At 38.8% G+C, this 12,843-nt stretch overlaps 1 protein-coding gene and 1 long non-coding RNA gene across 3 annotated transcripts in view; one reads left to right on the plus strand and one right to left on the minus strand.

Moving 5' to 3' along the window:
* Positions 1-1,925: 1,925 nt before the first annotated feature.
* On the minus strand, positions 1,926-3,492 carry LOC133968670 (uncharacterized). 2 transcript variants are annotated; one of them, XR_009924120.1, is made up of 3 exons: positions 3,345-3,492; positions 2,914-3,083; positions 1,926-2,119 (listed from the first exon to the last, which is right to left on the minus strand). It is a non-coding gene; the product is annotated as an uncharacterized LOC133968670 (long non-coding RNA). The 2 variants fall into 2 exon arrangements; XR_009924119.1 differs by lacking the exon at positions 3,345-3,492 and having other exon boundaries at positions 2,914-3,338.
* A 3,193-nt stretch (positions 3,493-6,685) lies between these two features.
* Positions 6,686-12,843, plus strand: part of LOC133969053 (myosin-7-like) — a 28,259-nt gene continuing 22,101 nt past the window's right edge. The window contains exons 1-13 of the mRNA XM_062405381.1: positions 6,686-6,703; positions 7,032-7,092; positions 7,323-7,530; positions 8,192-8,335; positions 8,592-8,748; positions 8,853-8,880; positions 8,987-9,089; positions 9,389-9,481; positions 9,601-9,664; positions 9,785-9,883; positions 10,011-10,114; positions 10,244-10,382; positions 10,459-10,577. Coding sequence (XP_062261365.1) covers positions 7,330-7,530; positions 8,192-8,335; positions 8,592-8,748; positions 8,853-8,880; positions 8,987-9,089; positions 9,389-9,481; positions 9,601-9,664; positions 9,785-9,883; positions 10,011-10,114; positions 10,244-10,382; positions 10,459-10,577 — 1,251 coding nt within the window. The 5' untranslated portion in view covers positions 6,686-6,703; positions 7,032-7,092; positions 7,323-7,329. The remainder of the gene's footprint in view (positions 6,704-7,031; positions 7,093-7,322; positions 7,531-8,191; positions 8,336-8,591; positions 8,749-8,852; positions 8,881-8,986; positions 9,090-9,388; positions 9,482-9,600; positions 9,665-9,784; positions 9,884-10,010; positions 10,115-10,243; positions 10,383-10,458; positions 10,578-12,843) is intronic.

Consider the following 12,843-nt stretch of genomic DNA (forward strand, 5'->3'; position numbering starts at 1 on the left):
AGCTGGGACTCAGCTGCTGCCACAGTCTGTCCCTGTCAATCAGTGAAAGGGGACACACACAAACACGCACACACACATACACATACATACGCACACACACACAGAAACACACACACACACACACTCACACACAGACACACGCACACACACACACACACACACACACACACAGTCACTGTCTCTTCTCACGTTCTCTCTCTGATCCCACTCATATCGACTCACATTCACCTTGAAGTAATTTATAGTCATACACTTATAGTCAATGACCTTTTAAATCAAGCTTACCTTCCCACACGTCATTTTATATTTAAAGTAGTTTCATAACTTTATGTTCAACACTGGGTGGTCCCATGAGCTGTGTTGGGCTTATATGACTTAAGCCTGCTTCAATCAGCACTGAACACATTTCTTCTTTCTTTCAGAGGGTGTAGAGTTTCTGTGGAAATGGTCTGTACTGACAAACCGCCAGCCCAGGCGTAGTCCACCATGTTCTGTCCGTTTCTCTGGAGTTTATAGAAAATGAATTCCCTTAAAAAATGTTGATATTTTGAGGAAATATACGTGAATTGTAAATATTTTTTGTATTTTTACAGTCGAGCAGAAGGTTCCTCAGGGGATCCATGTTTTAGTGTTTCATATCATTGCCGATCAAATGTCTGATGCTTAATGCTCTGTGCATTCCTGCAAGTATAATAGTAATAATTTTTGGGGTAGGGGGTCTGTTAGATTACTCACTTTTAAACAGAAAGTGAGTAATAAACCCATGTTTCTGTTTTCATTTTTGATTTCTTGTTGAATGAACAGATGATACTCAGACTAAATCACTTTAATAACTATTTTCCTATATGATAAATCGTTAAATATTCATATCTAGGTATAAGTATTATTGCACACATCATTATAACTGAAATAATGACATAATTAGAGCCAACAGCACTTAAAGTGTAGTGTGAATGTACCATGTACATGTAAGAAGAGTTTTGTAAGTGGAGAACAAGATGCTTCAAATAGAGTGACAACTGAAATGACTGAAAAATACCAAGATACTAGCAGTGTCAGAAATCTATGGTGCTGACTGATCCTCTTGAAGAATATTAAAGGGAAGGACACCAAAACCTGGTATTAAACAGGCCTCAGAGGTAAAGAATTGGTCAACAAGTAATAAGAGCCATGTTATAATCCCCCCCAAAACACACAGACACAAAAACACACTCACACAATCATACACACACTGCCCTCTGCTGGAAGTTAGAAGTAGATGACCCTATATTTTACTGGTATTTAACACAAAATTCTAAATTGTTGACATCCTGTGGGATTTCAGTCATGAAGTCTAGAGTACAAGAGAGACATTATTTAACTCTTAGCTGATATTATGATATTTCGGAAATCTGTTTAATACAAAAAACTAAACAAATTTTAAAACAATTTTAAATCATCCAAATGTTGAGATTAGATAGATTAATATTCTAGGACACGTTTGTGAGAAAATTGCAAGAAAGATTTACCAATAGATTCAAAATTGTTGATTTCCTGTTGGGTTTAGCATATGGATACGAAAAGCTATTTTAAAGTCTTTGTCTTATAGTTTTCAAGCATGTTTAGGCCCTCGTCAATGTGTGGACAGATGACAATTTAAGGAATCAGTTGATGAATCACTAATGTTGAATAAATGATGCTGATCCAGGAATATGTCAGCTAATCTCACAGAGCTGTGACTGAACGTGAGTTAAAAGTCAATAGAAGCCAAGTTAAGGCAATCATATTTATATAATCAAACAACAAATTAGTCTCTGAATTCCAACCAATGTGAGGACAAGGTTATAGAAACATAGTTTGAAGAAATCAAAGTGCCCAATGATTGCAATACAGCCCTGACTATGTTATGGAAAAAGGATCAAACAAAATTGAAAACAACAGTGGAAAATCTTTTGAAATTCATTTCTTTTGTGTAACAGCCCTGAGTATATATTTTAACATCCAATAAGACGGCTCTATTTGATCATTCTGTAGTGCAACTGCAACTGCATCTCATCCACTACAAACATTTACAGTACAGTTCGATTTCTGTACTGTTGCTGACATCTGCAGGTATCAGAGGGAAGTTCCATATGGTTCCCTGAAAGCAGAGTACAGCTATGTTAGTCACACCATGTTAAACAATTTACTCTGAATGAGCTTTTAGTAATACCCACATAACACAACCTTTGTTGCTGAACTCTACCCTGTGTGAGTGTCTGAGAAACACATAATTTAAATATCTAACCTCATGCAAACAAACACATAGTGTATATAATCATTCTTAAGGATAAACAGCTTTGCTCACCTGATGCTGTTCACGCAGCCTGCTCCGTTCACATCAAGATAGCATTAATGTGATGTGCTCCAAGTTGATTGACTAATTGATGGGCATTCAATTATTCTGTTTTGTAATGAAGTTCAGGTCACAATGGTTTTTCTTTTCAGAATTGTTCATATTTCAAAAGTTTCCTTGTTGAGTATTGGACATGAACACATGTTTTATTGATTTTTTTTTACAATATATAAAGAGATAACAACAATCTTAAGTTTTAAAGCTACTTCTAAGTCTTTTAACTGACAATTCAACATTACTCTTGAACTTGTTCTCCCTGATTCTGGGGATCGATGCCTTGTCCTCCATACATTTTGAAGCTGCTATTTTAAAGTAAAAATTAGTTGCATGGTGGGTGTCTAAGTTCAAATAAACCCTTCACTCACAGCTATATTGTGAACAACTTCTGTAGATGCTCAAATACATATGTTTGTTTCATTGTGCAGCTTGAGCACCAATTCTGGAACGTCCTGTGCTATTTTCTCATCCCTAATTTTAATTAACTCCATTTTAATAAGTGATATTATTATTGAATAAAGCAGATAGTCCCACATACTCACGTCTCCATTTGCTGGCAAGGTGTTTAGATCCATTAAAGGGCCTGGTGTCTGTGTGGCGTCCAGGCAGCCAGGGGAACTGTCAGCTGTAGCATTTCACCTCTAATCCTCCCTAAAACACTGACAGATGACACAAGCAGCTGCCTGTCCAACCTGCTCTGCCCATCCTGCTGCTGGAAATGTTCCAATGAACAGATCCAAAAAGGAAGCACATGGATGGACACGTTTGGCCCTTTAAATTATAGCATGGGTATGTATTCATGTGAATTTGCAGCAACCATTCAAGATTTTATGGTGGAATGGCTGCCGTATCCCATACAATTGAAAGTCATTAGCCACAGTTATTTAAAAAGTCATTCCCCGCTTAAAACTATTAAATATTAATCACATGCTGAACTTCACAAATATTCAGTGTCATGAGTGTATTATAAAACCTTTTGTGTCAGCTTTTTTTCCCTTGATAATGTCGCTGCATTACTCAGTCCAAATTATAGTTAAAGTGAGCCTTTATCTCCCAGGCTGCTCTGAGGCTCAAAGTGCCACTGGCAGTGTGACCAGCCTCAAACTCTGTTTGTAGGGTCTGACTTTATGGAGCGGTTAGCAGTGGGTTCAGGGAAGGTATTAAACAAAAGGTTTATTATTATCCACCACACTCAAAGTATTAATAAACTGCATACATGCTTAATGCCAAAACGATGAGAGAACGATGGTGATGGCTGCTTTCAATGGCAAGAGCAGTCGAGGACTGGAACACTCTAAAGCCTCTGTCACACTAGATAAAAAAAAATACACAAACACCCACTAACATTTGGCTCTTGTCTTCATTGTGAAAGAACTACTGGCAATAGCTCCCAGGTCAAATAACTCTTCAGCGGTCAAGAGTGTTATTGGCTCCAGCTTCGATCGGCAGTGATGGAAACACAAAATTTGGGTGAAGGCACAAATTATTGCTTCCTTTTTCAGGGCATCTCAGAGGGCTTGAAGGCTTTTCACTTTAGAATTTTCTTTGACTCTTTGCCATCTCAGCCCAAAACACACAGCTCAAATATTATTCAGTACAATCATATAACATTGTTATAGGCAACACTAAATTATTGAGCACATAAAGTATCTCTGATTTGATTGGTCAGTGTAAACTACGCAGAAACAAAAGGCACTGCTGGTGCTGCAGGACGGGGAGCAAGGAGTCTGCAGCTCTGAGTCTGGCACAGCAGCTGACCTATCAACAACAAAAAGGCTGCAATCAATGTCTAAATCTATTTTAAATTATCTATAGGGCTATTTATGCTTCTTTTTTTTATTGATCCCAATTATGAAAGATATAAATATGAAGATAAAGTGAGGGTTAAGAGTGTCTGATGCGCTTCACTTGAGCCAACATGAAAACCATTGAAAACGGAATCAAACGTCAAGATCTAGTCACCCCATGACTTGTGATTATTGCACAATAGAACCTAACTTAGCAAATATAAACACACATATATGCTTCTTTTCTAGCTGGTAGAGACAGTCTCCCTCACTCCATGTACTGAAGCGTCAATGAGCAAGACACTGAACCGCAAAATATGCCTGATGGCTGTGCTGACAGTGTGAAAGTGCCGCACATAGACACATGTGAATGTGTGTGTGAATGGGTCAATGTAAAATTGTACTGTAAAGCCCTTTGAGCAGTCATCAAGACTAGAAAAGCTCTATCTATAACTTATATATAAACACAGACCATTTGCCATTTTTGCTCTAATGACTATTTTTGTCATTATTGCTTTAACTAGAAAAAAACAAAACTGAAGTGAATTTAAATTGAGCCTGAAGTGACAGTAGAGTTCTAAAGTTTTCACCAACACTGCAATGAGGTAATTTAACTCTGAAGATGTGGTCACTTTAGTGTTTCTGTGTCTAACAAGAATATCACTGTGTATGTTTGACGTGTGTGTCAGCTGTATTTCTTCGGCCCGTAGGGCTTCATGCTCAAGGTCATGACAGAGCTGTCACTGAATCATTAGCAGTGGTTGTTGAAAGGATGTAAAACACATGTAGCTTGACTATCCCCAGTGTATATACAACACACCTTAAGCCTGGTGGAGACAAGTGTTCATTTACAGGTTCTCACCCAACCACTTAGCCCTGCTCTTATTTAGGAAGGAGTGCTCTAGACACCAATTAGCACCTGGTGAACGGAAGAACTGCCACAGCTACAGGGTAGTTGGTGCAAATGAATCCAAATATTGTCATGAAGATATGGTTTTACTGTAGCACTGCAGTAATGTGTAGTAGTATCTCGGAAAACAATTTTATAACTAAGGGACATTTCAAATAACCCCCCGCTGTGGGAGATTACTGAGAAATCCAGACCTTTCCTGGTACCTACAGAAAGAGCATGACTAAAGCAGCTGAGGGCCTTAAAATAGAGCAGCAAGTCAGACCAGTGATATGTGATGGATGCAGCTGTTTGCCACCAAGCATATAAATGGCTTCCTACCTGAATTAATCTTTTTAGCAGGAATTACCTGTCATTATCATCAAATTACCATTATTTCCAATATAAGTGGAGGTAGAGGGAGGTAGAAGGGATCTCCCCATTCCATGTGATGAAATGTGCTTAGAGAAGATAATGCAACCCAAATTGCCTCTGTTCTGCACACAGATGAATGTGTGTTTGAATGGGCGAATGGCATTAATTGACCGATTTGATTGAATGGCAATGGCTTTGAGTGACCATCAAGATTAGAAACGACCAACATCAATATAGACCATTTACCTGCTCTGCTCTACACAGTTGAGCTAAGTACAGAAAGAATAGATTAGAACTTAATTGTTCACTTTAGCTCAAAATTATCTTCAGTTCACCAATTAACAAGCAACAACATGAGGTCAGACAATCATAAAAACAAGCGACAATATGAAACAACAAAAACATCAGTTAGCAAATAGGCTTTACTGAAAAAAACTTAAAAAAAAACGTAATAAATCTAGCCCCCTTTTTTATAGATTATTTTTTCATTGCGAAAATACTTTCCTTACCCTGACAACAATTGCACACATACCACATCCTTTGTGATTAGAAAGCAGTCACCAGATAAATCTCTACATTTAAAATGAATCAGAACTTAATAACTAATTACATTTTTTACCTCAGTAACAATTAAAAACAAAATACTTGTCTTGTTATGACATGCTCGTGTTTACTCCTCCTCACTGACAGAATCTGGTTTCTGTCCACGACCAGTCATCACTTGGTAAAAGAATTTAGCACATGAGATGATAAAAAACAAAAAGTTTTATTAGTAGAATTAGAGATAGAGCATCTATGCTTGGGTGAGTCACAGGCGAGTTATGCTGGAGAATTTTTCCTGGCTCTGCTCCCAAAAAGTCACATTATTTGGAGACAAACAAGCAGAGAGGGCAGCCAAACATCATGAGGGCCATTGAGAGCCCTGTCACAAGAGATGAAAGTGATGGTGATGTGTGTGTGTCTGTGTGTGTTTGTGTGTGTATGTGTGTGTTTTTGTGCATGTGTGTGTGTGTGTGTGTGTGTGTGTGTGTGTGTGTGTGTGTGTGTGTGCGCGTGTGTGTGTGTGCGTGCGTGCGCGTGTGGTGTGTGTATGAGGTAATGATGGTATGTGTGGTACTCGTGTACCTGTTGATGTGTGTGTTTGTGTGTGTGTGTATGTGTGTTAGTTATCAGGTCAGGGAGGCACCCTTGGCCTTGTAAGGCTGGTTGATCTGGGGTTATATATTTGATCTCTGCTGCCCTGCAGGTCAGTAGCTGCTTCGTCTTCTTCACCTGGCCTTCGTAAGTCTGAATAAATAGTTGTATTTTTTTTCACAGATGCTGTTTTCACAATTTGTCTTTCTATTGCCTGAACTCAAGGTAAAGTATTTTCAAACTGATCCAATTTAAAGGAATAGAGGTAATGGTTAATGCAGAATTGACATAGATGCTTAACAAAATATGCCTTTGTAAGTTATACTTAACCTCTTAACTCCTAACTAAGTTGGACAAATTATTTTAAAATTATATCTTTTTTCATTTCTACTCATGTCGATGTGCGTCAGCTGATTCAGACATTTTTCAATAACCTCAGAATGTCGTACTTATATTTCTATGTGCCACAATGCAGGCGGAACACTGGTAGAGTCTCTGAAGCCTGAGCTCACCTCTCCTCTGAGTTGAACGCATAGGTAAATAATTCTCCTCTGTTTTTCACATTTGAGAGATACAGACTCTTGGGTAGTTCAATTTATGCCCATAAGATCTTTTGGATCTTTAAAGATTCATTAACTTTGGAGAAAAGACAACATAAAGAGATCCTTTAAACCAGTAGTTCTACATTATCATATTACAGATGTGATGGTGTCCGATAGGGACAGGAGGAATTCCTAATCTTCTCTGCTGACTGTATGTACTTTAGTGCAGCCATGGGGGATGCAGAGATGTCTGTGTTTGGGGCTGCAGCCCCGTACCTGAGGAAGTCGGACAAGGAGCGTATGGAGGCCTCCATGCGTGTCTTCGACATAAAGAAGGAATGTTTTGTCCCAGATCCAGTGGAAGAGTTTGTGAAGGCAACCATCACAAGCCGAGATGGAGACAAGGTCACTGTGGATACACAGAGAGGGAAGGTCAGTGTTAGCATTTAGTTTTTAATATTGACAACACATAATTTTATTTATTATAGTTGAAACCATTCAATTATTATAAAAGACTATCCGTAACATGTCAACAGTGTAAATGCAGTGTAAAATCCAATAATCATGGAATATACAGAAGTACAAGACAAGCAAAGGTAAATAGGTAAATCTGGCCTGGCATACCAAATGGTAAGCACACTCATTGTGCCTGACGATTCAACCCATTAAACTTTGGATTTAGAGAGTCAATGCAGTGACCAGGGTCAAAGCAGCACAAGAAACACAAGATCGGAGTTTGAGTTTGAATCCATGTTCGAGTCCTTGTCTGGGAGCAAGTGTGAATCTTGGTGTTAATCTGTGTGATTCAAACTGTCGATCACAGAGGGAGTGTGAATAGGATTCCAAATGAGACCCTGAGTGCAGCTGCAATTAAAGTGTCTCTTGTCTGGACACTAAGCAGCTGAGTGATGAGGTGAGGTATCGCTGCAATCTGGCAAAAGCAATGTATGGCATTATTTGTAATGATACACTCGCAATGCTGACAGGAATAATGTTGCCTGAATGTTTGCCTTCTCACTCATTAGAACAACATTTCTATTTGAAAACTGTTTGACAGTCACATATTAATCAGAAAACTGCATCATCTCCTCAGACTGTGGTTGTCAAGGACTCTCAGATTATGCAACAGAATCCTCCAAAGTTTGACAAGCTTGAGGACATGGCCATGCTGACCTTCCTCCATGAACCAGCCGTGCTGTTTAACCTCAAAGAGCGTTATGCAGCATGGATGATCTATGTGAGTAAAAAATAAACTATTTTGTGTGCTACTCCAAGCATGGTACTGAAACTACTAAGCGCTAAATGTGATAAAACATTTATTTTGTATTGATTCACTAAATATATGAATAAAAATAATGGACAGGTAATAAAGTATAACTTCTTTGAGGGGTCGGAGAGTGGAGGAGAATTGAAGCATTGAAAAGATTTTGTCCAAAAAGGGCAAAGATCTGATGCCTTAATGGTGATGATGTCAAAATGATTGTTTTTTTCAGACCTACTCTGGGCTGTTCTGTGTGACTGTCAACCCCTACAAGGCGCTTCCAGTCTACAACCAACAAGTGGTTGCTGCCTACAGAGGAAAGAAGAGGGCTGAAGCTCCTCCTCATATCTTCTCCATCTCTGACAATGCCTACCAGTACATGTTGGCAGGTACAGCCTGCTAAGACTAGGTTATGTGCTGTGTTGAGTAATATTCAATACATATAAACATAATCAAATTTGAGACTGACAAAGTTGTACTCTTGTGTTTGTAGATCGTGAAAACCAGTCAATTCTGATTACGTAAGTAATATCATACACTTATAAAGCATCTGTCACACTATATACTCTGGAATAACGATACATAATAATAATAATTCTACAATGTGCATTCACTTTGTATTTGCAGTGGAGAATCTGGTGCAGGAAAGACTGTCAACACAAAGAGAGTCATCCAATATTTTGCAAGCATTGCAGCTGGAGGCTTGAAGAAGGACGTTACCAAAGACAAGGTGAATATTTACCTATGATAGTTGTGTGGTTTATTTGAGCCTTAAATTGACTTAAAGAACACACAAAATAAGTACACAATAAAAATTCCCTACATTAAGTTGCAACTGCTAAGATAATTTCTCGATGCTGTGGCACTGAATATCCTCTACTTTTTTTACCACTAAAATTGTGTTTGATATCATTTGTAGTTTCAGAGGCTCTTTAAACTGACACAAACCAGACAAATATCACTTGATGTCATTAGAGTCTAAGTGTAAGAAATTACACTTTGAACATACACACTGTTTCTCTGTGTCAGGGTACCCTGGAGGATCAAATCATCCAGGCTAATCCAGCTCTGGAGGCCTTTGGTAACGCCAAGACCATCAGGAATGACAACTCATCTAGATTTGTGAGCTTCTAATCTTTCTGTGATTGTATCGTCAATATTATTTCAGTTACCATAAAAACAAATTATCAGCATGAGCAGATATGAAGATATCTTTATTGATGCACACTTTATCCTTTCAGGGTAAATTCATCAGAATTCATTTTGATGCCAGGGGAAAGTTAGCCTCCGCTGATATCGAAACCTGTGAGAACAAAAGAAAATCCTTATCAAAGTACCATTAACTTCTACAAAGATAATTTGGGGTTTTGTGACACAGTCGATTTAACTCAAAGCATCTTCTTTCTTATATTTTTCAATTGTCAGACCTTCTGGAGAAGTCTCGTGTGACCTTCCAGCTCAAGGCTGAGAGAGATTATCACATTTTCTACCAGATTCTCTCCAACAAGAAGCCTGAACTCTTGGGTTAGTGCAGAGCGATGCTCATATGGGGAACAAAGTAAAATAATACCCATGGAGGCCACTGCTCTTATATTCAAGCTGTGTTTCTATTTGTCTTACCTTTGCTCACCCTCTCTTTTATGTCATCCAGAGATGCTGCTGATCACAAATAATCCCTACGACTATGCCTCCATCTCTCAGGGAGAAACCCAAGTGGCCTCCATTGATGATGCGGAGGAACTGATGGGAACAGATGTCAGGCTCACTTATTTTAATTCAACCCTGATATAATCACAATGACCAAATGTGTTTGTCTATAAAAAGTCACGACAGAAATGACGTTAGCTGCAATGATTTAAGAAACTATTGTGTGCTCCTCCACAGAGTGCGTTTGATGTGTTGGGCTTTACTCAAGAGGAAAAGAACTCTGTTTACAAACTGACTGGTGCCATCATGCATTATGGCAACATGAAGTTCAAGCAGAGGCAGCGAGAGGAGCAGGCTGAGGCTGATGGCACTGAGGGTAAGAAGAGCTCTGTCTGTCATGTTGGCTCGGAACCAACTCACAGATTTTCACAATATTCCCTGTCCTTCCTCAGATGCTGACAAATCAGCTTATCTGATGGGTCTGAACTGTGCTGACCTCATCAAAGGTCTCTGCCACCCCAGAGTCAAAGTAGGAAATGAGTGGGTCACCAAGGGACAAAGTGTCGCCCAGGTAAGATATCACGAATGCCGGCTTCAAACCTTGTTTTCCATAAGGAAAAATGTTCAATGTAGCTGTTTTTTATTTTGTATTGTATTGAGTGGTTGTAGTAAACACAAGCAGCCGGGTGTTGTTGAAGTTGTTGATGATGAAGGAAGGACGCCGAGGACCAAGTAGTTTCAGTGTAACAAAGTTTATTACAAGAAACCACAGGTCAGGACGAGCTCTAGAGACTCGGAGACATCACACAGCCAAATGGTGAAATCTGACTTGCAGGGGATAAAAGCACACATATATAGGGAGTTTGGTTCCACCCATGACTTCAGATATAACGCATCCCACATGGCATTTCTGACTAGATAAGGGCACATTTTGGTGTCCGAACATGAGGGCACACGGGTCAAGAACATACCTTCTGAGCCCATCCGTCAACTGATAAGAGATGGTTCCCTAGGTCAAAGGTCGTCCCCCAAAGAGTAAAGTAGATAAAAAAACATCTGGTGAACTCTCTGAAAATGTCTTTGTGTTTTTAAGCATATATCCACATGTTTTACTCTAATGAATATACGACATAAACCCCCCTTCGAGACTAAACAAAGTCTCAAAACAATCAAAAGAATAAAACATACAGGTACATGATCATTACAAAAATAACAAACCGTCTACAGCATAATTTTAACAACATTGCAACAGCTATGGAATTTTTAAGAGTCAGAGTGAAAAACCTGTCAGGCAGCTCTTTCCTACAATATCCATCAAACAAACTAGACAGGAAAATTCTCTCATGACCCCTCTGCCCAGGCGGCCATACGTCATACTCCATGCTACTGAAATGAGGAATTTAGCAAATTACATAAGAAAAATACTTTAAGCAAATTCATATGGAATCTCAGCAAATAAAAACAAAATAATGTCCAAAGTCAGCCTGGCTACCCCATTGGAGCTTTCAATGGACCTTTCCCTGCCTAACACCACTATCCTTAAAGATCACGAAAAAGAAAACATCTGAGATCCCAGTATATTTACCTAATAACAGAAAATGTCATTTTTCCAAGTAATTAACATTTCAAAGAATATAATTCATTTTTAATATCACTTCTACATCTACGGAGAAAACATAAAAATAAAGAACACTGCACGTTTCTCAGCAGTATTGATGACATGTTGAATCTGGATATTTTATCTTTGTCCAGAGTCCTTCAGTCAATCCGTATTTTCCATCTTTGAAGAGTCCCTGAATATCAACCATCCTCTCAGTGATTTTCCCCCAATATGTTCTAGAATGAAAGAAAAGAAAACCAGTATCTTTGCATATAAGACAGACACAAATTAAAACATCAAATACAGATTAACATTCTATAAGTAAATATGAAAATATAAATCGCAGTGTCCATCTCCCCCTTGCTAAAACATCACTAATATAAGAAGAAACTACAAAATAACTAAGCAGTAATTGAGATAAATGCCATGCCTATAATAATTGTCAAATGTTCAAAATGGATATGACTCCACCATTGAGTCATTTATCACTTTGTCCTCATCAATGTCTGTGTCAACACTATGTAATAATGGCATCTGAGTTTGATCACCGGGCATCACCACTCCAACCCATCTCAATATCATAACTGTCGCAAAGGTCAACAATAGCGTACAAAAGCAAAACATCACACTCAATGCCAGAAGGAGCGCTGCCAAAATCTGAACTAGCACTGCTCCTAAAGGCCCTAATCTCTCTTGCAACCAAGAATTTGCAGACCATCCAGCGCTTTCTGATGGCCCAAACGCATCTCTTATAGCCTTCATTGCATCTATGACGCTAGTCATATTATCAGAGCTGTCAGGAATCAAAGTATAACAAGCATCTCCAGTTAAGTTCAAAGCCAGACATAGGCCACCTTGTTTGGCCAAAATGTAGTCGAGAGCCATGTCATGTTTTAGCAACGTCAGTCTATGGCTTTTCTGAGTATTTGACAAAAATTCAAAACCTCTTATGGTTTCGTTTGCAAAACCCTGTAGAGTGTAAGTAATGTTATCAATGTGATCTGCCAAGAATGTCACCCCATACCATGGAAGTAGTCCTATACCCCACTTCTCTGCTATAGATTCTAAATTGTTAAACTGTGCCATCTCCCGTTTCTTCCTGCTTCCGGGAATGAAATTGGATTGGACCTCAACTGGCTCTTCTCCCTTCTGGATAGTAATAACCTCATATGGAAGTTTCAATGTTGCCATATAACAGCATCCTGTCCACCCATACGGTAGAAATATGTATGCCTTT

This window comes from Platichthys flesus, chromosome 14, assembly GCF_949316205.1.
Source record: "Platichthys flesus chromosome 14, fPlaFle2.1, whole genome shotgun sequence".
Taxonomy (NCBI): Eukaryota; Metazoa; Chordata; class Actinopteri; order Pleuronectiformes; family Pleuronectidae; genus Platichthys; species Platichthys flesus.